The 26,514-nt window shown below is 39.6% G+C and overlaps 3 protein-coding genes and 2 long non-coding RNA genes across 8 annotated transcripts in view; 3 read left to right on the top strand and 2 right to left on the bottom strand.

Moving 5' to 3' along the window:
• Positions 1-2,083: 2,083 nt before the first annotated feature.
• Positions 2,084-4,718, top strand: LOC117493217. Its single transcript, XR_004556949.1, has 6 exons — positions 2,084-2,268; positions 3,030-3,116; positions 3,445-3,531; positions 3,636-3,691; positions 4,082-4,141; positions 4,499-4,718. It is a non-coding gene; the product is annotated as an uncharacterized LOC117493217 (long non-coding RNA).
• A 6,863-nt stretch (positions 4,719-11,581) lies between these two features.
• On the top strand, positions 11,582-14,569 carry LOC117492184. Its single transcript, XR_004556830.1, has 4 exons — positions 11,582-11,990; positions 12,805-12,891; positions 13,018-13,058; positions 13,846-14,569. It is a non-coding gene; the product is annotated as an uncharacterized LOC117492184 (long non-coding RNA).
• A 700-nt stretch (positions 14,570-15,269) lies between these two features.
• Positions 15,270-21,116, bottom strand: mtfr2 (mitochondrial fission regulator 2). Its single transcript, XM_034143250.1, has 8 exons — positions 20,958-21,116; positions 19,665-19,847; positions 19,396-19,500; positions 18,608-18,732; positions 18,038-18,240; positions 16,778-17,081; positions 16,082-16,265; positions 15,270-15,999 (listed from the first exon to the last, which is right to left on the bottom strand). Exons 2-8 carry the CDS (start codon positions 19,734-19,736, stop codon positions 15,955-15,957), a joined length of 1,038 nt encoding a protein of 345 aa, XP_033999141.1. The 5' UTR covers positions 19,737-19,847; positions 20,958-21,116; the 3' UTR covers positions 15,270-15,954.
• Positions 21,117-21,156: 40 nt separating this feature from the next.
• armc1l (armadillo repeat containing 1, like) lies at positions 21,157-23,836 on the top strand. The gene is made up of 7 exons (XM_034143255.1): positions 21,157-21,287; positions 21,720-21,906; positions 22,033-22,124; positions 22,403-22,586; positions 22,664-22,780; positions 22,969-23,043; positions 23,172-23,836. Exons 2-7 carry the CDS (start codon positions 21,754-21,756, stop codon positions 23,364-23,366), a joined length of 816 nt encoding a protein of 271 aa, XP_033999146.1. The 5' UTR covers positions 21,157-21,287; positions 21,720-21,753; the 3' UTR covers positions 23,367-23,836.
• A 329-nt stretch (positions 23,837-24,165) lies between these two features.
• si:ch73-217b7.1 (ensconsin) overlaps positions 24,166-26,514 on the bottom strand; it is a 33,944-nt gene continuing 31,595 nt past the window's right edge. For all 4 annotated transcript variants that reach the window (XM_034143248.1, XM_034143246.1, XM_034143247.1 and 1 more), the window contains 2 exons: positions 25,897-26,075; positions 24,166-25,791 (listed from right to left, as the gene is read on the bottom strand). In XM_034143248.1, the coding sequence (XP_033999139.1) occupies positions 25,781-25,791; positions 25,897-26,075 (190 nt within the window). In that variant the 3' untranslated portion in view covers positions 24,166-25,780. The remainder of the gene's footprint in view (positions 25,792-25,896; positions 26,076-26,514) is intronic.

Here is a 26,514-nt window from a genome sequence, read left to right as displayed (position 1 = left end):
AACGAGGCGTTTTGGGGAGGTATTTTCTGTGTTAGAGTTTTACTCGCTACAGGGTGTACTTTGAGGGTTTGTGACTCTGCACACTATTTACATGCATAAAACCTTCATAACACACAAGGGGACGGGTAATAACCGGAAAAGCATGACATGGGCCCTTTAACTCCTATGAAAATGTTCAAAAAGTGCTCAAACTTCACATGTGTGCTAACAGTCCAGCCGTGAAGACATCTACGGGACAGTCTTGAGATTTCTTCAAATGCCGTTGCCATGGCAACACAATGCTCGCCATGAAACACGGTTTTCTCATAACTTCAGTGAAAATGCTCCAAACGGCCCAAAACTTCACAGGTTTGGTAACGATGCAGCCATCAACGCATCTAAGCGTATTATGGGGTGTCATCAAATGCCGCTGGCATGGCGACAGATCATTCACCATCAAGTTAGTTCAAAAGTTTGCAGTTCAAATATTCTGCTGCTTTTCCAAGCCTTTTACTTTCTTTTCTTCTCTCATCACACATTCAAGCCCCCAGTGTTCATGTATCATTTCAATCTAAATTCTTCACTTTCTTCTTACACATTACATTTCAGCATAGCAGTTTAGCGTCAGCTTTTCAGCATAAAGCATTCCCACTAGCAATTTCTTCAGGAATTGCATTCTCTAGTTACTAAATGTTATTCTTCCACTGCAAAAAATCAACCCACTAAGCCACCACATGCAGTGCATTCAACACAAAGGATGGTTTCACTTACATTTATGAATACAGAAAGTACTAACACTAAGAAAAAACTACTTGATTTAAATGATGAGCAATTGTTTTTACAATAGACGAAAACGTATGGTCTAAAAATAATCCAGTACTGACACCTGCAGGAAAGACATTAAGCCAGGTTACTACAGTATGTACAGTACAAGTAGCACATACAGTGTGTACATTAGGAAACTCATTTCACCAAACTAAATCTCTAAAATACTTAAGCTGCTGGGTAAACTCGTGGACCTATAGAATTTAGTGAGTGAATAATGAAGGACACAAGTATATTGTGTATAAAAGTGTGATCCAATTCCTTTTCTTCATTTCCTCTATTCTATACCACATAGAACATACAGCCTAACCTATATAAAGCAGAACAAGTACAATTCTGCACACGTTTCTTTTTTCGATTCTTTATAATGCTTAATGATCAAGCTAACTTGGGAACAATAATTCAAATGGTAACATATTAAAAAAAAAACATCTGTTTAAAAAACTAAAAAGGTGTTATACTTATAAGAGTTAAACTTGTTTAAGACTTTGTAACAATTTAGCTGATATGTTTTAATCTGTAACATAAGTGGCATACTTTAAATGAACAATCATTTTAAAATATAAAAAATAAAAAATCAGGTCAAGTAATTTTTCTCGACGCAAATTCATAAATTTGCCTCCAACGGATTTACAATCTCTGCAGCATACCACACTTGATGAATTTGTTGAATATGACAAAGGGCTGAAAAATCACACCTAGCTTAAGTTTAGATATCTGACTGACGACCTTCATATAATGCTAGTTTGAAAACACTCCCACTGTTGTGATATGAGAAAGGGGGATTCAGATCATGTTTTGATGTAATAACAACTGATTTCAGAATGCATAAAGTTTAGTCTTCACTAAATGTTATTCATTGATTTTCAAATCAATGCATAAAGTTTAGTGAAGTATTCTACTTTTTACTGCAGGAAGTCTTTACATAAATAAAAGAAATCATGTAGCTGTTGGTTCGACGTGACAGAGGTGGTCGCTGAGGTTATGGTTATGCTATGTGAAAGATTTGCTAGAGCTTTCTCACAAACAACTACAACCAAAAGCGAAACACAATGTTTAACCACAAACTACTAGAACAATTTAGCTGATATGTTTTAATATATATATATATATTGTTTAGGCCTCAAGCTACATTTAGAGTATATTGAAAGCAACACAGCAGTTCAACATGTATGGTTTGTGGTTGTCTTTGTTAAAATGAGAAATGAAACAGATGTGTGGTATATAAAAGACGACGATACAGAATGCAGATGTCATTTAGCTTGTTCACTATAGGCAAGCAGTTGATCTTCTTCTGTGACATTTTATTGGACGGTTTATTTAATACAAATGTCTTTAAAATATATTTAATCTCTGAACCAATCAACAAGGATGGATTGCCTGTTTATGTTTTTTTTCAAATTCCAACTTTTCCAGAGGACAAGTCAGTAACCCAAGTTCTGGATAAGAGTCTCAAGAAAAAAGGTATTATGATTGAATGTTAAGTATTGTGTTATGTACTTTGTTTAGGACACATGTTGAATCGTGTATCATCAGCATACAAGGAATACCTTGTTGGAAAGGTGCTTTAAAGTAGAAGAGTAGAAGTGTATGTTCTGTAATAGATTTGGGAGATAATTTAATATATATATACTGTGTATATATATATATATATATATATATATCAAAGTTAGTGTTATTGAATTTGAATAAAAGTTAAGATTGTAGAAAATTAACCAGATATTCTGTAATAAAGAAAAAAGACTGACACAAATATATAGAAAAACAAACAGTTAACAGACAAGGAAAAGGTTTTGTGTTATTATTTTTTTTAAACTGCATTTTGCTGTTCAATCATGTATTCGATATCCGATACAAAATGCAACACTCGCATGGTCCAATGAAACCACACCTTAAAATCTAACGAACGGAAGACGGAAGTAAAAACATGGCGTCTAGCGATAACGAAGTAATCCGTGTAAGTTTGAAAAAGAATGTGTAAGCTGAAATGAACCACTTTACCACTATTTGGTAAATTATGTGGAAGTAGTGCATTTTGGGAGGTTGCTGTTTGTATTGAGATGGGGGTTGACTTGGTGAAAGGAATCAGTCACGTCTTAGCACAGTAGCTAGCATGTTGTGGAAATGTGCGTTGTTTTTAGCAGTTGTATCGGTACAGCTTAGTTTCATAGTATGGTTATAATATGATACATTTCATTAATGCAACATCTTTGATGACACGGCAGCTTCCCACCCAGTGCACGGACAATGAAGATGAATATCCAGGTGTTGTCGTCTATGATGACGAAGAGTTTCCTATTTCCTCTCAACAAGTAAGGTTTTCACCATTTAGCTTGAAGTGTCCAAAACTATTCAAATAAATGATCCTAAATAAGAATGTTTAATGAAGTGCACTTTAAATGTTTAATGTTTAAATGTGTTTTGTTTTGTATTTTGGGAGGTTGCTGTTTGTATTGAGATGGGGGTTGACTTGGTGAAAGGAATCAGTCACGTCTTCTCGTTTGAAACATTAGCATACAGTAGCTAGCATGTTGTGGAAATGTGCATTGTTTTTAGCAGTTGAATCGGTACAGCTTAGTTTCATAGTATAGTTATAATATGATACATTTCATTAATGCAACATTTTTGATGACACGGCAGCTTCCCACCCAGTGCACGGACAATGAAGATGAATATCCAGGTGTTGTCGTCTATGATGACGAAGAGTTTCCTATTTCCTCTCAACAAGTAAGGTTTTCACCGTTTAGCTTGAAGAGTCCAAAACTATTCAAATAAATGATCCTAAATAAGAATGTTTAATGAAGTGCACTTTAAATGTTTTGTTTTTCTAGGAAGGGCAGGACGTCTTAGAAATTACTGCTTCTGGTGAAAGACAAGGCCATCACAGGTTAGGCATGTCAAAGCAAGGCAATTCAGATGCTTACAGAGGACTAAAAATGACTTTGTAATTTACTTAATGTTGTTGTTGTTGTTAAAATGTTGTTATATCTGTACCAAGAGACTTAGCTTTTTTTTTGTCTTCTATTTTGGCAATTGAAGCTAAACACTTAGTTCTTTGGCACTCTCTCAAAATATATTTGTCTCTGTCACAGACCATGGCACCAGGAAAGTGAAATATTTACTTATACTTAAGTATATGATGGCTGCTTTTCCCATTACTAGAGTTGATATGCTTTAACTGGTACATTCAATGTGTGGATTTACTTTAGTTATATTCTGATAAATATACTCCTGGCTCAACCTATCTAATGTGTTGCCACTGTGCTATGTACTGTAGCTCTGTGAGACCTTTCCAATCTGCCCGATATGAGAATGACGATGCTGCAACTCCAGCCAGGTAAACAAATCTTTAATTATACTGCCGCACATGTTGCATGTGTTGTATTTTACTGCTTTAATCAAATGTATTGTGTATGTCTTCTTACTCTCCTCTTGCAAACAAATTGCTTAAAATTAAATGATGACTAGTACACAGTTTGTATTGTGTCGCTTATCACGCTTGTCATGTGGTGGAAAACTCCAGCTCTATTGCATTTTAAAAGTTACTGTAAGCATTTATGTTTGCATGTATGTGTTTTTGAATCTGTGATCCAAAACTGTTCATTATAATTTAACTGAATTCAATGGTTGTTATACAAGTGACCAAGATCAGTGCTATCAAGTCATTCTAAACTTCCCATTGTTTTTCCCACAGTCTTCAGGAGGAGGAGGGCAAAAAGATGAATGAAGGCACCTACAGCCAACACTCTACATAAATTGGCAAATTGAGACTCTAGAAAGTCACTGGTCCTGGGCCAAGACTCAATCACATAACAGCATTTTCTTAGGAGCATCATGTTTGTTTAGTCAGAGCGGAGCACGACTCCTGACTTTTCCCTGTGTTTTTTTATATATCTGTTGTAATTTATTGTCTTTTATTGTGATTGTAGTAATGTGATTGTAGTAATGTGATTGTAGTATTTATTACATGTACAGCACTTTGGCCCGACCAAAAATCGCTTTTAAATGTGCTTTATAAATAAACTTTGATTTGATTTGATTTGTTTGGATAGAGAAAACCCATCATTATTAAGATACGAGAGTGGTAATAATCTTCAAATGTAATTAAGTAAGTGAATAAGCAAAACTGTCGAGAACGAGCTGAGAACCAAAATGCAACACACGGGAGACCAGGGAAAGTCGGTAACCAGGTTTATTAAAACTTGTTTCCACAGAAAAGTTCTGGTGTAAGACAAACCGGCAGACAGTAGGCAAAGGGCTGGTCGGGGACAGACGAACTACACTTAATCATTTACAACATTGCATGATAACAAATACACTATGAAGGATCTCGGAGTTTGGGCTCCTTCCCAAGGGGCAGCTGCATGGTTTACTGCGTGATCTGGATAATGGATGCAGGACCTTTAATACTAAAATAAAAATATGTTCATACCTTTCAAGACTCCTTATTGTTCAGAGTGCAAACCACTTAAAGGTGGGGTAGGTAAGTTTGAGAAACCGGCTCGAGATACACTTTTTGTTATATTCCATGGAATGCTCTTAACATCCCGATAGCAATGAATATCTTAAGTGCTTTGACAAAAAATCCATAACAAAATGTCATCTGTGGAAGCCGTAGTACTGTAAAATGCACGACCAATCATTTTAGCCGGCCCGGCTAAAATAACTGGATGGCCTACCTGCCTGTCAGCCTTCCATCTGTGCACAAACTTATCTCGTGCCCTCATTGGTCATGTGCGCGTTCGCGTGTGTTGGAGGAGGGGCTCTGTAAGGAAGTGGCAGATTTTTTCCGGCTGTGTATTTTCAAATTCTAGCGCACTCAAGCTGGTTTCTCCAAAATTACCTACCCCACCTTTAAGCTGAATAAATCGTGTAATATACAGGGTGAATTGTCCTAATATGGGACACCTAAGCCCCAGTGGGGTGTACTGTAGGTCTTCCTCAAACAAATGAGAGTCAATGAAACTATGGGTTAACACAAGCTGTGGTCACATGACAGGAAGAGCTTAGGTGTCCCACATTAGGGAGTGTCCCAAATTAGGGCAATTCACCCTACCTATACACCAGGGGTCGGCAACCCCTGGCACGCGTGCCACCATTGGCCTGCAGAAGGAAGCCATGCAAACAACGCAGCCCCGCTCTCCAGGCGACTTTCTGCCGCTTTCCTCCGTGGTGCAGTGCTGATCGTTTCACCACAGAGGAAAGCACTTCACAAATTGCAGTACCCATAAGGAGCTGTACAAATGCCACAGTTTTTGGCTGTGTCTTTAGTTGAAAGCCCAGTGGCGATCTGCTCATCTCTCATCGAAATAATATGCTACCAAGGGGCGGACTGGCCATCTGCATTCTGGAGAATCACAGAATGGACGATTGTCCTTATTATTATGCCGTTTAAACCAATTATTTAAATGTCTTTGTTAAATTCGGCACCATGTAGTTGCGCTGACAGGTCCACACACTGCTTCCCCGCAGCGAGGCTCCCCCCCCCCCCCCCGTTGATAATTCACGATCGTCGGCACGCTGATAAAAAATGGCACTTCATATCAAAAAGGTTGCCGACCCCTGCTATACACTATCAACATTGTACGTTCTTGTTTGTCAAAACGATTTGAGGGTTAAGAACAACGGATTTGGCTGACCCTTAAAGGAGAGGTGTCATGGCCATTTCCACTGATCATAATTCCATTGTTGAGGTCTACTAAAATTGATTTATACTGTGCATTTTTTCAAACTCACATTGGTTTCTCATACAGCATCTCTGTAAACTACGTGTATTCACTGAATTTCACTCTCTGCCTTTAACGGCTCGTTGTAGCTCCCAAAGCTCCAGCCCCCACCCTCCCTGTGAGCACAGTGTGCTCTGATTGGTCGGGACGTTGTGAATCGCGCTGAGCTCCGTGGAGGTGTTGTTTCCTTGTTTAGGATACATAGCGAAACACAGCCAAACTCATCCTGAGCACACACAACTCACATCCGAAGTAAAAACAATAAGTGTGGCTTGATATTGAGTAAGAAAAAGGTTGATAAACGCTGTGAGAATGGGTCTGCAGAGAGAATTTCGCCGCGATCCCAACTGTCTGTTATCAGCCTGCAGCCAGGGAGGAGAAATCAGCTGAGCTGCCTGCTCCCTGCACACAGATGTGTGTGTGAGGAAGTCCGTGGATTGGTCAATTTGGACCAATCAGCTTAACGTAACGGCTCCGCGGACGTAACGTAACGGCTCCACGGATTGGTCCATTTCGTTCCGGGTACGGCTTGACATCATGCCGTCCCGGAAGAATCAAATGGACAATGACGTATCTCCAACGAGGCGTTTTGGGGAGGTATTTTCTGTGTTAGAGTTTTACTCGCTATAGGGTGTACTTTGAGGGTTTTGACTCTGCACACCGTTTACATGCATATAAACCTTCATAACACACAAGCATGACACCTCTCCTTTAACTGTCTGTGTAAAAGTATTTGAGGAAGTACACAACATTATTTTTATTCCAGACTATTACTTATCCTCTATTTAGGGTGTGTATGAGTTTAGATGGTATGAATCATAACCACGTTACTGATCTGGAATTTTTCTCAGTTGAGACACTTGACAAAAGAAGACCAACATGAACGGGAAAGTCTAATCAACATTTTGTACGGATCTTATGCAAAAGGTAGGCCAATTTTTGGGGGAAAGGTAATTTACAGACAATCATGTAGGCAATAGTTTTATCATCCCCATTTATATTTTGGGTAAATTAGACCTTAAAGACATTTGACAACTGGCTTTTAGAAAATTATTCAGTGAGGTAAAATCAAATAGAATCATTTTAGATTTGGGAAGAGTAGTGGTGGGTAAAAAGTGCTCTCAACAATGATTTTTGATAATTGTTGAAAGAGTAAGATACATACTTTTATTTTTTCCAGGTCTTACAAATAAATAGTATAATAATTGTAAAATACATTATTCTGAGATTATCTGTACTAATTACAACAAAGTCTAATACAAATTAACAAGAAAAGGGTTTCATGTAATGTTTCAAATAACATGATGACTTTAAAAAAAACGATATATATATAAAAAGAAAATGTAATGCTAACATCTGTTACAAGGACATGTACAGTGGCGACTCGTCAATTTCTGCTGACAGCAGGTGGGGCTGCAGAAATTAATAAAAATAATAATTCCAAAAATATGTATAAAATACATGTTAAAATATATTTTAAGATCATGTTTAGCGGTCTCTACATTGTTGCTTCGGACTGCGTTCTTCTGATTAGTGTCCACAGTGTGCCTATTGAGCCGTATTGAGCGATGTGGTGCAAGCCCCGGGCTGCCCCTCTCTCTCGCTGTAGAAATGAACGTGTGCTGTAAAAATGAACGTGTGCTGTAAAAACTACACTGCGCATGCTCAGTCTTTTTGTATTCAATGTGTGCGGCAAAAAAAAATCACAAGTGGGGCAAAGTGCTGGCAACTAGACCAAAACGTCATCTCATAATTCAGAGTTGATTGGTTGTATGTACGTGTGCCGCGAAAAGTGTAGTTGTGAAGAGGAGACGAGAGAGAGCAGCTTATGGCGCATTTCCATTGCAGGGCCTCGCTCGGCTTAGTACAGTATAGTTAGGCCTTGTTAGGCCTTATTAGGTCAGGCTCACTTTATGCTGCGTTTTCCATAACAGTTTAGTAGCTGGGGCAGTAACTATAGTAACGCAGTGTAGGCGGAGCCGTGACGTCATCTTCAATGCGAACCACAGAAAAACAACATCAGCCGTTAGCTGTTAGCACTCAAGCTCACAGCTCCTCATATCTGTTCAGAAACTAGACAGAAGTTAAACAAGTACAAACCACAGACTGTCTGTGTCATGGTGAATACAGTCGCTGGTTTAATTATGTCTGTATAGGCCGTTGTTGTGAGTGTGGACGGTCGGAGCATATACTGTGTTAGCTTAGCCGATCTCCATTTAGAAAACACGCATTTTAAAAGGTTTTTCGCCTGCCGTCTGTCTGCAGACTTGTCAAAGCATTAATTCATGGTTTTTACTAACCGGTATCAGTATGTTGTTACTTCGGCATCATTTTGAAACGGGTATTACAATTAAATCACGGTCAAATATGTTCATTTTGTTGTAGTTGTAGCCCCCTTGCCAGCGATTCTCTCTCTAGTTTAGCATACTCAGCCCGTCTCAGCCTGGTTGTTGGCCCGCTAAGAGCCTCGATTTTATGGGGACAGAAAAAATGTGAAATAGCTAGCCGGTACTACGCCTAGTGGAAACGCAACCAAAAACGGGCCATGCTCGGCACGGCACGCTTAAACCGCGCTGTAGTGGAAATGCGCCATTATAGCGATTAACATCAGTAAAACGGAAAATGAATGAATTAAGTTGACCATCTACTTCAGCTTTGGTAAGTTCATTTTATGACAAATATTTTGTTGATCTCCTGGGTTTTGCCTATAGGCTATTGCTCTGCTGGATCGATTGATATTGTGACCTCGGTGATGAGTGTCTGTGTTTTCCTCATATTTACAGTCTATGGTGTTTTAATGCTGAGGCATTACGGTTGTTGTTATTGTTAAGTATTGCTTTTTGATGGTGCCCTTTACTGCATGTAGTAAGGTGCATTACAATATGACATCCCCACGCTGTGTACGTAAATGTATGCGCTGACAGTGTTGCTCCCCCCCACTCTCTCTATCGGGACCATGGATAGCCTACAGCTATTTGTTTACGTGTTTAAAAAAGCACCAGAAGCTTATATATAAACATCTAAATTGTTCGTGCCCCACCATTTTTGTACATATAAAACGCCACTGGACATGTAGGCTAAGTCTAAACATTTTAGGCAGAAATGAACATAACTAAAGGTGCGATGTTTCTAGAACTTTATAACATAGACAAATAAATCAACAAGATCAACAGATTTTTAAAGAGACTGGTATGGAAAATAGCATGTTAGCATGACAAGCCCCGGCCTGTCTTGTAGTGTAATACCACTCCTCTAGAGGCAATAGCGAGTCACTGTTGCGCGGCGCCCGTCTCTTACCTTAGACTAGAGAACAAAGAAGTCATTTGAAGCAAGACTAGTGGATTGAACTATTTTGGCCTTGGAAAATGTTGTTATGTACTGTAGTGACTTCAATCCAGAGCATTGATTGGTGCAGGAATGAGGCCTGAAATCCAGAAATGTGTTAGCATTTTAGAACCTCCGGTTAGCTCTTCTCCAAGTCAATGGGGCGTGTGTGGAGTAGTGGGTTGTCCGTAGGTGTTCGGATCAGGGTTCAAACCCCACTTCCGTCAGCATGTCGTTGTGTCCCTGGGCAAGACACTTCACCCCAAATTGCTCCTGTGGGGATTGTCCAAAGCATTGAGTATGTAAATCGCTTTGGATAAAAGTGTCTAACAAGTAACATGTAATGTCAATGGGTTTTTAATGGTTTTTTTCTTTAGAGATTCCAAAGCTTTGTTTTACGACAAAATATGGCAGTAAATACCCCCACTTATGAATGTCTGAAGCTTCTATGTTTCATAAAAACGGCGGTTGCTAATTGGTGGGGAAATGAGGCTAGGGGCACTGGGGCTTGGGCTGTCGAGATTTGAGTTGATGTGGCAGCTGACTAAGACTCCGGGTGTTTCTCAATGTCGAGTACGCTTGCTTGGTAGCACATGTCTTCCGAGCGTCTTGCTTCAGAAGTGAGGCAAGAATACTTCCTGGCATTCGGAAAACGAAGAGTGGAACAGGCGAGCAAGTGTGCAGGTGTGCGTCTTACATTTTCCGCCACAGATTTAGGGAAATTGGTCCGTGCGCAAAGCATTGTGGGGATTTTAAGACCGCGGAGTCTACACATGTGCAGCCTCCAAACGAAGTACGCCGGGCTCGGTAGAATTCCATGTATGCTGGACATTGGAACAGTCCTTCGGTGGCACTCGATGACGTAGTATGCTTGAAACAGTGGCTCTGGAGCAGCTTTACTCGAGATTGAGAAACACCTTCAGTATCCAGATAAGACAAGTCAAGGCAAAATAAATGGCAATGCCACACTTGAAGATTACAAATTAGCAGTGTTATTTCACCAGCTGTCAGAGTTTCAGCAATGTAGTTTTAGAGCAAGGGGCTTTCTACAACACATTGTTACACCTCTAACAATAACACAAGATTTTACTGGCCTTTCAATATAAACCACATGTTTTTGTCACAGGGACAACAGTTAAAACAACAGAATCATATTGTGAAATTCTCCATGGATTGGCAAAACACATTGAGAACTTTGTATTGCATTGCCTGGGCGGTGGTGGCGAAGTCGATAGGGACTTGGCTTGGCAACTGACCAAGTGCTACCGAGGTGTCCCTGAGCAAGGCACCGTTCCCTACACTGCTCCCCGGGCGCCGGACATAATGGCAGCACACTGCTCCTAACACTAGGATGGGTCAAATGCAGAGGAACAATTTCGTTACATCGTACCTGTACTGTGAAATGACAAAAAGAGCAATTTATTTATTATTGATGCTTTTTGCTCAATTATTACGAGTGTTTAGTAACATTCACTTTTACTAGTTTAGATACAAAGCTTTTGCTTATAGTTGTGAGCAGTGGCTCAGTCTGTAGGGACTTGGTCTGGGAACCAAAGAGTCGCCTGTTCACGGCCCGATCGGACCAAAAAAATATGGAGTGAGCTGGTAGAGCAAGGCACCTAACCTCGAAACTGCCGGAGGCTGCCGGAGGCTGGCAGCCTCTTTGCTCTGCCACCTCTCCTATCTGCATGTGTGTGCATGTATACCCTCCCTATGTGTGTAAACACAACAGGGTGTGTCTTCTCCAAACGTTGTACCTCACATAAGAACTGGCTGGACGGGAAGTGTGACTTCAACAAAGGACATCTGATTATGTCCACATATAAGAGATTTCCATGAAGGCAAATGTGTTTCCTCCTGTAGTCAAACTGTTTTCTCAATGTGCTTGTGTTTAGATGCAGAGAGTTGGATGTCATGATCGCCATAGGGAAGTTCATATAGAGAACTGAAACTGATGAATTTGCTCATCTTGGAATTGCTCTGGAGAAGTACGAGCGTATTTGCTGAAGTAATTTTCAACATCCCGGAAAATGACTTATCGGTCACTTCTCTCTGTTGGATCAGTGGACTGAAGAAGACCAACATGAATGAAGGGATTGTCTAATCGTCGATTTGTTCAAGGATATCAAGAAAAAGGTATGCTATGTTTTAGGCAAAAAGGATTTTATGGACAAATGAATGTATAGTATGCTGTATTACATGGTAATGTTACAAATGTTTGGGATCAATTAGACCCCCGAGAGGTCTAACTCACAGTTGGAACCAACTGTTGGAAACATTTAGGAGGAGAAATTGAAATTAACACATTTTGTATTTGATAGAAGTACTGCGTAAAAGTGCAGTCAACATCAAGTAGTTTTGGCATTTCTAATAGAGGGAGAGGTTCTTTTGTCCAATGAGGGTTGTTTTAACAATTATAAATGGCTTATGTCTCATGTTTGTTGGATAAATCTAAATATTCCTCTTTTTATAATAAATAACATTTTGGAGGTTTCAACACTGCTGTACAATAATTTATACAACATCGGATACAACTTTTGCAACTCTCCCAACTCTCGCGTGGTGCAACAAATCACGCTTTTGGGGCATTCGGTACGCCCCAAAGGCGTTCCAAATACAAAACATGAAAGGAGCTAAAATGGCGTCGCCTCGCGTAAGTTCAGAAATTGTAAGATTAAATAATCATACCTTTGCAAAGTAGTATGTACATATAAGTATGTGGAAGTTGTTCAGTTTGAGTAGTTACTGTTTGTATTTGGATGGGGATTCACTTGGTGTATCGTTTAATTCTCTACCCCGTATTCCTGCTAAAGCTTTAGCATTGCTAACATGTACACAAGTCGATAATTAGTTAAATCAATTGGCGTTTACATTGTTAAAGCTTAGTTTGGAAATATGGGAAGTATATGATACATTTCATCATCAAAATACTTTTTTGATGATTCTGCAGCTTCCCATCCAGTGTGTGCACAATGCGGATGGATATCCTCCTGTGATCGTCTACGGTGATGAAACATTCGACTTTTATTATCAACAAGTATGTTTTTTCACCATTTAGTTTAAAGTGTAGGCTCAAAATCTATTTAAATACAAGTGCTTTCATTTTAACTTTTCTATGGAGCGCATGTTATAGGTTTTGTTTCTCTTTTCCTTGCATGGCCAGGATGCGGTGCAGCAGCATGATTCTGGAGAAGGCCCCTACAGGTGGGCAGCGATGCATAGTTTGGTACAGATGCTGTTAAGAAGCTGATCATTTAGATATAACACATTTCTATATTGTTTTTTTTAAATATAGTAAATCAAATGTAACAAAATTCTGTAACTGGTTATAATCAAACTTTTGACCTTGTATGTATTTTTACTGCCTTTGTTTATTTTGTATGTACCTACCATAGACCATGTTTCTGATAGAGCAGGGGTGTCCAAACTTTTTTCACCGAGGGCCACATACAGAAAAATATAAGAAGGGCTGGGCCACTCACTAAAGGTGAGGTTTATTACCTCATAAGTTCTGTTATACATATTTTTCCCTTAAAACAGGAGCCTCAGATTGCTTATAAGAAGAGGACATATGAAGATATATTTCAAGCTTGTTATCTAAATTTGTTATTGGGCTTTTTTCTTATCAACTTAGATTTGTTAGAACATGTTTTCAACTTTATTTACTGAATTTATTTGAAAATTGGGCCTATTAACACATGAATACTGTGTAATATATTTGAACATATATATTTAAGAAGTACAATATAAGACAAGCAGAAGTTTATTATTCTTAAGTCATTATACTTTTTTAATTTGCTGAGTGAGGGCCGATTCAAAATGGTCCGCGGGCCACATTTGGACACCCCTGTGATAGAGGCATCTGCCACAACTTAATGTGACCTACTTGTATTTTCTTCAATCAATGTGTGTCTTTAGTTATATTCTCATTAATATCTGATATTACCAAAGAAATAACAAAAAAACACATTATTTTCCTCTCTCTCTGTAGTTCTGTGCGACCTTTCCAACCTGACCGTTATGAGAATGAGGACGCTGCTGGTTCGAGTGCCGGGTTGGACGAAGAACAGAATGTATACGAGTGCTAGTAGTACAAGTTTTGGAGTTTACAAAGTTTTAGCATTGATAGCGTGTACATGAGTTGATCATTAGTTAAAGCAATTTGCGTTTACATTGTTAAAGATGGAAGTATAGGACACATTTAATTATCAAACTACTTTTTTGACCTTGTATGTATTTTTAATGCCTTTGTTTATTCTATATATTCTATCTATGTATATTCTGTATATATAGGTATTGTTGGAGCTATATATCTCTTTATATTATTTAATAGTTTAACATTTTTTTTCTTGCTGTTTATAGTGTTTATTGTAAATGTATTTTTAGTTAGTGTCATAAGTTAAAGTAGTTTCTATGCTTTTATTTTGAAGGCATGTTTCGGCACTTTTGCTATTGAAGTTTTTTATCCAAAACCTTTAAGTTATTTTAAATGTGTTAAACTATTTCATGATGTATGCTGCTGGAAACAGTCCCCTGTTGTGAGAACAAACAACAACAAAGATGTGTGTGAGAAGTTTAGCTACTACACATTGTGTCAAATAAATAAACTGAAAAATAATGAAGATGTACTAACATGAAAAGACATAACTGTTGGTGCTTTGTTTTTTTGATACCATGATGTACTAGCTTAAATAAACCATGTAGATTCAAAGTTATTCAATACTCACCTTGTCATCATCAGTGAACAGCAACAGATCCGGGGTCAGTGTAAATTGAGAGCAGAAAAAAAAATAGTTATGAGATAAATGATCCAATTAAAAAAACAAAACAGGTTTACACAATAACATACATTACTTTCTTAATTTAGGCTATAACTTTGTTTATTAATCAGTATGCTCACTGTGGTGTCGAGTGAACGAAAAAACCTTAAATGAGAAGGTAAGATGTAAATAAAAAACAATAATTTATACACTAAACTATATTTTATATATATATATATATATATATATATATAGAGAGAGGTTTTGAACAGCTCTGATCAGAAGTATCACTATACTATAGCTTAATTTAATAGCTAGTTTATACTTACATTTATCAGACAGCAACCAATGTGCTCACACTGGTCTTCTTCTACAGACTCACTTGCAGTAACGTGCCACAAATAGCTTACTCTGCCCCCTACTGGCAAGTGCTATAATTACAGCCTAAACAAAAGAGCTGAAGTATGAATAGTATAATTCAAGTAAATGCTACATTAAAGAAAAAGGGCACGTGATTTAAAAATGTTTCAGATGCTACACTAGAAACATGGAAAACAATATCCTGCTCTATACCAATAAGAAATGGTACATATATATAAATAAATAACTTCAAAATAAAATAAACGTAACTAAGAAAAACAGTGTTACACAGTAGTTAAAAAGCTGAAGTACCCGTTTAATAATGTAACAATAATAACAATGTAAAATGACTTCACGTGCACGAGAATGACTGATCTTTGTTGCAGTTTGATTTAAAGCAAACTGTTAAAAAAAGTTATACATTTCAACTAAAACTGGATTTAAACATACAAACCGAAATATTTGAAAACATGAAAAGAACCAAAATGTATCAGTGCACTTAAAAACTTTATTATAAAAATGAAACAGCAGTTGCATAGAATAGAGCTGGTGAATCTCAATGCCCCGTTATTAATGTCACTTGTTTAAAGCAGGAACTATAAAAGGCCTGGGACTTCAGAGACATTAAAAGCAGCGGTGCATTCCTGCCCAGACACATTATTTTGTTTAAAAATATATCATACAAATACTGTATGAACAACACTGAAAACATAACATTCCACTGTACAAAAGCAAAACTGTACCAAATCCCTTCACAGCGATCGCTGTAACACAAATATACATTCAAGCTTCCCAACAAAGACAAAAGTAACAGAAACAAGTTCATTGTGAGATAAAGTCTCCTACAAGAACAATATATTAGACAAACAGAAAATAAAAACGAAAATAAGTCAGTAGCTGCAATCTGTTTGAGAGGCACATCTGTGGGAGATAAAATCAGAGGAGGGGGTGTCAGACGTTCTGGGGTCCGATCAGCAGGATCAGAGGTGGAGGCGGCCCTGGCTGCGTCTGATATGGACAGGAATCTGAAACAGAGGCAATGGATTATTACAGCTGCTGACAGAGGTGTGTGTGGGAGTGTGAGGAGTGCGTCTATGGGAATCTAACCTTGGGTATTTCTGGGCTGCCAAACGGCGAGAGTTCCAGTGAGTTCTCTTTGTCGGAGGAGTCGTTGTGGCGATGCCGAGCGAACTTTCTCTTCAGCGCTTCAGCGATAAGAGCCGCTGGGTCGCTGAGCAGAGCGGGGCCTCCCTTACTGCGCCGTCTTCTGACCGGAGTGCCCCCCGGGGATCTAAGGAGGACAGAGGAGGAACGTTTTAGAGACACAGAAAGAAAAAAATCTAAAATAAGACAATAAACGATGGGTAGTTTCTGAGAACATTCTGCCACATTGGGACATAAAGCATCATATTGTAGGATAGTTATAATATGGGACACCCATATTCAGAATCAATCAACAATCAGAAACCAAATATTGTATTTATCCCGGGGGAAATTAAATTGCAGTTGCTCCATTTTAGAATGAAATAAAATAAAATATACATATTTGTTTATATTTAATTGAATACAAATTTAAACATCAGAAGTAAGAATGTGCTATAAAAAGATTTTTTTTAAATGAAAAAAAACATAATTATATAAACATAAGAAGTTAAAAGTATGTCTAACTAAATTATAAAATAGAATAAAAATATAAAAAAGAAAAATGTGCATGTTGTACTTCAATTCAAAACATGTTTTTTACAGCATATACCTTGGATTTTAGTGCTAGATTTCACAGTTTTTAAGGCTTCGGCTGCTCACCTGTTGACCGAGCGCAGTTTGACTTGAGTTAAGTCCTTGAGGACATCCAGCATGGACGGCGTCCCTTTAACGTCTGAGTCCTGGGGTTTGAGTGGACCCTTGTCGAGGTTTTTGTCGTTGTCCCTCCGCCGGCGGATCAGCTCTACGACAGACGAGGACACAGCGGTGGAGCCAGGGCACGAGGGAGGGGGAGGTGGGGGTGGAGGAGGAGGAGGGGGAGGAGGAGCAGAGCAGCGAGGCGTGGAGGTGAGGGGGGGCGGAGACATCAGAGGAGTGCCCGGGGTACTCTGGGTCTCAGACAGACCTTTAAACACATTGAAATAACACAAGTATGTTATTCACACGTATAACATGCGGAATGTAACCAAGTACATTTACTCAAGTGCTTGAGTACAATTTTGAAGTACTTTCACTCTTCTTTATTATTAACATCTTTTGCCATTTTATACTTCTACTCCTTTTTTAACCAATTATTTTTTATATTGGCAGTTACTTAAAAAACAACAACATGATGTGTTTATATGATACTGTGTATATGTATATATATATATATATACAAAAAAAACTTCAAGAGCCATTCTGCATAATGAGTATTTATATTCGATACTTTAAAGGTCCCATGTCATGGCCATTTCTACTGATCATAATTCCATTGTTGAGGTCTACTAGAATAGATTTATATTGTGCAATTTTCCAAACTCACATTGGTTTCTCACAGCATCTCTGTATAGTATGTGTATTCACTCTCTGTCCTAAACGGCTTGTTGGAGCTCCTGTCCCCCCTCCCCATGAGCCCATTGTGCTCTGATTGGTCAGCTCGCCCACTCTGTTCTGATGAGTCCACCACCGTTACAGCGGAACATCAGTGATTATGTGTTACAATGGCGTTTGTTAGCAACCAGAAAATGACACTAGTAAGGACAAACAGATGAGAATGCTGCGTGGGGTCTGGGTGCCGTGTTGGCGGGACGTTGCGGGGCTCGCTGCTGCGAGGAGCGGACAGTGTGAGCTGGGTTCATTTCCCGCTTGCTGCGTGGGGTTTGCGAGACAGCGAGACATCGCGAATGGACGCGGGAGGGTGCTGAGGGGGCTGCAGCACCCCCATCTGCGAGGCTCCACTAGCACCCGGAGATAGGAGAGTCCACTAGACTCTCCTATTATTACTTTTACTTAAGTAAACGATCTTAGTATTTTTACCACGACATCATGCCCCATGTGTTTGTGTGTTTTTTGAAAAGTAGAGGTACAAAGAGGGCGTACCTGAGGCTGGAGCAGCGGTAACGATCATGGCTATCTGAGCTTGGAGTTTGAGCAGCTGACTCTCCAGTGCTGTGATCTTCTGCAGGGCGTCCAGGTCGGTGGTCTGCCTCAGAGGACCGCCTCCTCTCTGGGCTTTACTCTGGGGCGGGTACCTCAACACTTCCCGATTTACAGTACTTTGCTTCTTCGGAAGTAAATGGTTCCTTTGGAGATAATGCATCAGTGTAATATTTAACATACTTCCACTCAAAATAATCAAATCCAAATGTGTGTTTTCAAAGCTGCAAAATACAAACATCGATACATTTCTATGGCAAAAATAGAGGTAAACAGTTTTCAAGATGCCCTAAACACTTTAAGGAAAATGTTGCCACCTGAAAGTAGTGACCAAATTATTTTGAGTATGATAAAACAGCGCAGTTGATCTCACTAGCTGAGTGTTACACCTTTGTTGGGTGTAATAATGTAATAAACCACCGAACAACTTTTGAATTATTCTCTAGATATGGTTTTCTGCACTGGGAAACATGACCTTGCCTGAGTTAGTCCTGTGTCTATTTGTGTCCGTACCTGGTCTTGGCGAAATTCTCCCCCTCATCCTCAAACACCCAGAGGACGTCAGCGAACGAGGGGATGGACTTCGTCTCCACAGTCATGTCCACATAACCGTGCGGCTTATAGGAGAGCAGAGGGACCTGGGGACCAAATATGGACATTGATAAATTACACCGTGACCTTGACTGGAGAAAATATATCAGAGAAAACACTTGAGTTTGGTCAAAATGTCAACACGATTATGCTGAACGGGGTTCCCAAGCCTTGTTTGAACATCTAATTCATGACTTTTCAAGGACTTTCAACTTTCCAGGCCACTTTTGTATAAATTCAAGGATCCAACATGGCATAACTTGAGACACAAATAATTAACTGTTTCAACACAGAATTTGTAGACTGCAGAAAATTGCCTTTTTATTAACTTATACGTTATAATTTTAAGAACTTCAATTTCTATTCTTGCACAACATACTGTATATGAATTCAAGCAGTCTCTATGACCCCTGTCTATGTATGTCAATAATCAAGGCCTCGTTTCCCCCCGATAAATTCACAAGCTACAAAAGTTTTCAAGGCCTCTTGGTAACAATGGCAGAGGAAGGAGTGTAAAAAAACAAAGGAGAACCAAGGAAGGTCAGAACAGGTAAATATTTGTGTGTCAAATTAAAAATAATATACACTGAAGAACAAGTACTTAAGCTCAGCATTTGGCCATAGTTACACCTGGCTGTGCTGAATTTGATGAGGTTATGTATAATTTTAGATAATCTTCCGTATGTTCGGAAACACGAGTGGTTCAGTACCTGAAAGTGGATGCGTGGTGCAGGGGTCAGAGGGAGGTTTGTCCCAATCATCCGCACGATGCTGCGATACTGACCGCACAGATCACTGTCCCACACTGGAACCAGCTGCAAGAAAGAAAACACACACACACAAAACATTCTTGGTTAAAATGTGCCATCCTTAAAAACTCACTTGGTAGCTTTAAGAGAACAAAGGGACAATAAATGTGACACCTGACACCAAAAACACAAGAAGACCATAGTTGTAACAGTAGCGTTTGTGCACTCACCATGTCTGGAGGCACTCCAAAATACTCCAGGACGGCATGCATCAAATCCAGAATATCCTCGACTAAAGACATTGTAAGGACTTTTTGAAGCACCAGCTGATGACTGCAAAGCTCCTCTTTCTGCTGACTAACTTGGTCAGAGGCCAACACAGAATGGATGCCACTGAGTCACATACTTTACACCTGAAACAAAACAAAAACATACAGCACTTAGGCTATTGAACAAAACACAATAAAGTCAGAACTAGAATCCATCAAGAGATACAAAATGTTTTTGTAGTTAGGGTTAGGGTAAGACAAACTTCTAACATGAATAAAACAATAACAAAATCAAAACAACGTCCACTCAAATGCAAGAATTGAAGAGTGTGTTTTCATCTCAGTCTGATTCAGAAGAACTTATTTTTATCTTTAGTAGGTTTGGCTACTGTAGTGTTTCCTTAATGGGAGGAGACAGCCGCAGCTGACTCAGAATGCTGCCGTTTGTCTTCACAGAGACCAATAAAGCAGACTACATCAGTCCAGCTCTAAGAGAGGTACTCTGGCTTCCTGTGGTCAAATAAATGATATAATAGCCCTGTTGGATTCTGCATTGATCATATATATTTCAACTTTGGCTTCTGTTTTCTATTGTATTGTTATATTTTAAAATGATACTGTATGTGCAGCTGAATGTGTGAATCAAAACAGGTCTTACATCGAAGTGAATGGTGTATTAAATTGTGAGATTAGTCTTTAAACCTCCCCCATACACCTTTAACTAGGTTCACAAGTGCAGGTCTCCCTTGAAAAAGAGGTCAATGATCTCAATGGGATACAACCTGAATAAATAAAGGTTTGAAATGAAATGAAACAAGGAAACAGATGCAAACACAGGAAACACCCATTGTGGTTTCATTTCATTTCCACAGCTAGAGGCGATTAATTAAAAATAAAAACCTATTTCTATGCTATCAAACTTTAATTCCAGTAGCCCCTGGAGTCCATTATCAATGCAGCTGTTTGTGTCTCTGTTGACATCACATACTGATGCTCCGGTTGACCATAGTGTCCCTCTGTACGGTTGGATGCTGACTCGGCTGTGAGTCCATAAATGTAATACAATTGGATCAGCACAGCGGGTTCAGAGTACATTTTTGTTTTAACCTCAACAGAGTAACCTTTCTGTGTGGGGGAAGTGCAAGTTCCCCTCACAGGCAGCGCAGTGTCCCACAGAAAAGAGGTAAAGAGGCTGTAAAGTAAACTGCTATACCAGGAGACATGCGGTATAAACGAAACTATATATCTACTTACCGTGGAGATTTCTTGAAAAAACATGCACTAGGAGCTACATTTGTCCGACATCTTCATTTTAACCTAATATATCAACTGTAACTGCAGATAAACACTTCGAACGTGCAGATTTCTCCCAGCTCACGAGTCCAAGCAGCGAGTCTGTGTGAAGTCAAATAAAGCCGCAGTAGCAAAAGCTCCTCTGATTGGATAGAAATAGAGAACTAGTATGAGGACCCAGTAGGAGCGGTCGATCGTGCAGCAGTGGCAACGGCTGCTCGACCAATTGCGTGTCACGAAAATCCTAACATCAAATTTGTATTTGTGTGCACGAGCGTCTTCCTGTACTTGGTAAGAAACAACACAAAAACTAAATTTTACCATCTATATTTCACTACCTAGACGCGCGTATTATCATGTGTTGAAGTATCGCATATTTGTGTGTTCAAATGGTGAACATAAACAAATTAAAAGGGGCTTTTGTTAAGTTCTGCAGCTTCTTCCCGTTTCAAAAGTTGCTAACTTTAGCTTATTTAGCTAGCCACAACGTTAGCTAGCACGTTGACCCCGACAGGACAAGCTTGAATCACTGTTTATAAAGTAGCTTCTTACCTCGAGAACCCAGCCTTAAATCATACGCTAGTAACGGTAACGTTAACCTACTTGACCGTAATATTTCCTCTGTTTTATAATTAGGCTAACGTAAGTCCAACGTTCGCCACACACAAAACAGTTTGTCCGTATCAGGCTAACGGTAAAACACATTTTACTTGATATCTTCAGTTTCAGATCTGGTAGTTAACCGAAGTTAACAACAATGATGGATGCTCTGTCGGTGGTTACTCAGCTGCGGGACCTGGCATCTGAACCGCAGAACCGAGATGTGATCGTCCAGGATCAGGGCTGTCTCCCCGGGCTGGTTCTCTTCCTGGACCACCAGAACACAGACGTGCTTTTTGCAACTCTTCAGGTGGGTGAAAGATGCTGGACTGGTGCTGATCCGTGTTGTACTGCCCTCCTGCCAAATACTCTTTAAAGGACCAATGTTCTCTCAAATGTGGTGCATTTCTTAATACTTTTCTGCCTTTGTCCTCAGACCTTGCGCTACTTGGCTGAGTTGTCCCCCAACATCCCCACCATGAAGAATGAACTGGGTATGATGGTGAGCTTGGAGAATCTAATTGTAAGGTGAGGGATTGTTTTTTTACTCCTGTGCACTGGTGTTTTTTTTTAGATAAGAGTATTTTCTTGGCATGTAATTGTACTTGACATTTCCAGTAAGAGTGGTTTGAGCTGTCAACTGTAATGATTCCTAATGCTGTTTTGTTGTACCATCTTAAGTTTAAGCATAGAATTATATGTACTTAAACATTAGAAGTGAATGGGAAAGCCTAATAGTTATCACCCTAAATGTTGACTCAGAATTGTGGGGGGGCAATAATTAAATATTATATGTCTTTATTTAGGCATGGCCTGTCTGTTGACATCACATCCTTGGCTCAGGAGGTGTATGGTGTTCTGACTGCACCTGCTAAACCCATCCCCCGCACGCCTGAGAGGGAGAGGAGAAAGAAACCCCAGTTCTTTATCAACTCCTCTCAAAAGAAGGCCAAGTCTGTCACTCTGCACATCAACGGCCTGGACAGCACTGTGAGTAGACTGACCGACACATGCAAGACAGTGACTATTATTATCAAATGCTGCAACTAATACATTTTCTCTTATAGGACCAGCGAAGCTTGTGTGAGGAGGCTCTTCTGAAGGTCAGAGGGGTGATCAGCTTCACCTTCCAGATGGCTACCAAGAGATGCACCGTCCGCATCCGTTCAGACCTGCCCACTGAGGTAACGCACCGACACATTTACTATCAGGGGCTGCTGAGGAAGAAACCAGCCTGTTCAAAAATGAGTTGTATTCCTCTAGTTGTAGTCAACATTTGTATTATTGCATTATCAAAGCAACTCATATATAACTTATATACACATGGTGCGGGTGAACACTTTATATCTGATCTCCGCCTATTGTTTTTCAGAGTCTGGCATCAGCCATCGCAGCCACTCAGGTGCTGTCGGCCCAGCAGGTGGTGAAGAATGAGGCGGGAGAAGAGGTGAGTGGTGGTGCTAGATCACTTATTTTGTTTAGCAGCATTTTTGAGTATCCATACAATACACCTCAATTGTTGGCTTGATTTAAAAATGTGTTCTTAACTTCTCTCAATCATTTTTGTATCTACAGGTTTTGGTCCCTCTAGATGCATCTGGAGTGGACGTCCAGAAGAACTCAGCTATCCCAGACTACCTCCCAGAAGAAGAGGAGAGCCCAGAGAAGGAGGTGGACCGAGCGATTTCCCGCACCACAGCTAAAGAAGATTCCAGTGGAAGCTGGCTCAACGCCGCCGCCGGTTTCCTCAGCAAAACGTTCTACTGGTGATACTGCTGCAGTTCAAATCCCAGAGTTCCAGTGGCACAGAGTTGTGGAATACAGCTGCTGTGTATATAACTAGAGTGGACATCACTGGAGGTTAGCACCCCTCGGGCTAACATCCTGGCTTTGTGTGGACTTCACCAACAGTCATCATTTGTTGTGAAAAACTAGAATGACCCAGATGTGCATAAGCACTTCTGGTTAAGCTATATTCTGGTTAACTAGTTGAATAGAGGATCATACACTTGAAAGCACATTTTGTCTCTGGACCTGCGTATATGCTGATTTCTATCCACTATTTTCATAAAGTGTAAATATTTTCTTATTCTTTCTTTGTCTCTCTACATGTAAGAAAAACAACTTTAAAGACTTTTTCTACTTTGACACTGATTGAAAAGTATTTTCTGTAAAAAAGCTGTATGTTGCTAGTTATTTTGGTTCATGCTAAAATAAATCTGCTACATGTTTTAAATGCACCATTTCTACTCTTATTCAGTATTTTGGACCAAAAAGTCAGACAAAAACATTGAAGAAGAAGAAGATTCAACTTATTGTCATCACATAGTACAGGTACTATGCAACGAAACGGTTTCTCTGCATTTGACCCATCCTAGTGTTAGGAGCAGTGGGCTGCCATTATGTACGGCGCCCGGGGAGCAGTGTAGGGAACGGTGCCTTGCTCAGGGACACCTCGGGAGCACTTGGTCTTTCCGGGACTTGAACTGGTGACCTTCCAGTTGCCAAGCCAAGTCCCTATGGACTTCGCCACCACCGCCCAATTGCAATACCAATGAATCAGTGAATCGTCAATTCAAAACGTTTTATTTACTTGCCAGCAGTTGTACAGTGATCAGTTTTACAGTGGTTCACAGATCTCCCACAGCCCCTCTTCGTAGTAAAAGCTTTCCAGTTTTCAAAGCCTTGTGTTCTTAGTCAGTCTTAGTAAAATATATCAGCTTTTAAACATAATTTATAGGATATGTATGTATAACGTCATTTACAAGCAGTTTATTTTCAAGCTTTGACCACATTGAACAGCATGCTATGTACCACTGGCAGAAACCAGCACTACATAAACAAGACATGAGGAATCTTTCTGGAGTTTACCCCCATTTTTGGTGGTACTGCAATATTATAACTAAGAGGAAAGTGCAGAGGTTCGAGAACCAAATGCTAAGAGAGTAGAAAGGACAGATAGCTTTGACATTATAGCCTTTACATGATGACATTTCATCACAGGCTTTGATATTTGTTAACATAAATCAAGCAGAAGTCACTGGAGAGTTATGGCATGTGTCCAAAATGTCAAAGCTCACGCTGGGAATGCATATCTTCACTTGAGTGAGAGAGACAAGTGACATCATACTTGCCACAATGCGGTAAGGCAAAGGAACAAAATTAGCAGCATTTCTTCTTATAATTCCTCAATCAACAAAAGATTAAATTATTTTAACATTACCACCATATTAGTTAACTCATTTTGTATTTGCTTGGCCAAAACAAAAGTCAGCGATGGGATAAATGTAAAGGGTAAACGACAGGAAAGGGGTTTAACGACAAAGCAGATTTTTTCTGCTCAATTTAAACAGAGTATGGAGGACAAAACAAAGAATCACATTTCATCTGAACAGCAATTAAATAAAACTAAACAAATCATTTTACGAACAGTATTTTCTTTTTGTCGTTATTTAACTTCAACGCCCACATTAATAACTTCCTAGTCTTAAACACTGTAGACTCAGCAAAAATATATTACATGACACTTTCCTGTAGTCATAATACAACTTCATGCACCGACTTCCTTCCTATATCTCTTCAGTAACATTTCAATAGAAACGTTGAAACTTGAGAATCATGAGGTTTCGGGTCAAAGAGATAAAACGCGTTAATGAAACCGTGTCATTCGGAGCCTGTTGTGCGAGTTCCAGTTATAACGCCACATTATGTCCGATTACAGTGTGTTCTACAGTAACAACAAAAAAAATCTCTTCAAGTATCAGGGCTGAAGACTTTACAGCTGATCTCAGTTTACATTATTATTAATCTCTCATTCATTCACACACATTTAGAGAGTCACGAGGTGGCATTCGATGCTCCTGTGATTTCAGATTCACTTCAGAATCGGGGGGGTTTGGGGCTGTACACAGAACGTAATGACAGAGTGATGGGAGACAGAGAGAGCGTCTGTTCCTCAGAGAGTTTGCTCGGGGGGGGAAAGTAACTTCTTTCTGGGGAGGCTTTAGGCAGATCTTTGGAAACTCCATCTTTGGGAAGTGGCCGCGTTTTCTCTTCTGTCGCGGGAGGGAGAGAAAGTAGTCCTCTGGAAGGGTCTCGCTTTGATAACAGCCCTATGTTACCGCTCTGTGGCCATCTCACTTCCTGTCTCTCTGGGTGTGGAATCACGTCGGCCTAACAGGGCATCAGGCAACGTCTAAAAACCAAGAGCAACAGAATGAAAACAGGGAATGGTACATTGCTTCAGTGTAGAAAAAGGAAAAATAGACTAATATATTTCATAAAGAGGACAGCTACTGACCGGGTCCCTGCTGGGCTGATATGTCCTCTGCTCCGCTCAGAGGCTTTAGGAGGCCGTTCTCCCTGAAGGCTATGACAGGAACTCTCCCCTCCTCATGCTGCTGCTCCTCCTCTCCCTCAGGAGGAGACAGCCTGGAATGTGAAGGCAGTACGATCACCTCCTCAAACTCCCCGTTCTCCCTGGAATAACAGAGGACAGAGAGGAACAGTTATTGATGTGACGGACAATAGGTGAGACTTAGAAAAGTTTTTCTCAGTTACTCAGAAACTATTGCCTATACCAAACACATGTTTATATCCTCAACTTACATTGGCCTTTTAATTCCCCTTCCCATTTAAATATGATTACATTTGAGATATTGGTCACAAAATGTATTCAAAGTCAGATTTCGCAACTGAAAGCTGGCAGAGTTGCAACAAATTTAAAATACATACAATTTCACTATTTAACTGTTACTTTGTTATCTCAATAACCATAGTATTCTTAAAAGATGTATTGTTTACAGTACATGAACATTACAGTTTTATTCATCTATACAATATTATTATAGTATTCTTTTCTTGTACAAAACAGATTTTTGTCACACTCCAGTAAATATGAACTGCGACCTGGGGTTTC

Source organism: Trematomus bernacchii, unplaced genomic scaffold (assembly GCF_902827165.1).
Source record: "Trematomus bernacchii unplaced genomic scaffold, fTreBer1.1, whole genome shotgun sequence".
NCBI lineage: Eukaryota > Metazoa > Chordata > Actinopteri > Perciformes > Nototheniidae > Trematomus > Trematomus bernacchii.
The sequence above is the reverse complement of the archived record's forward strand: the minus strand, read 5'-3'. Positions and strand labels throughout refer to the sequence as shown.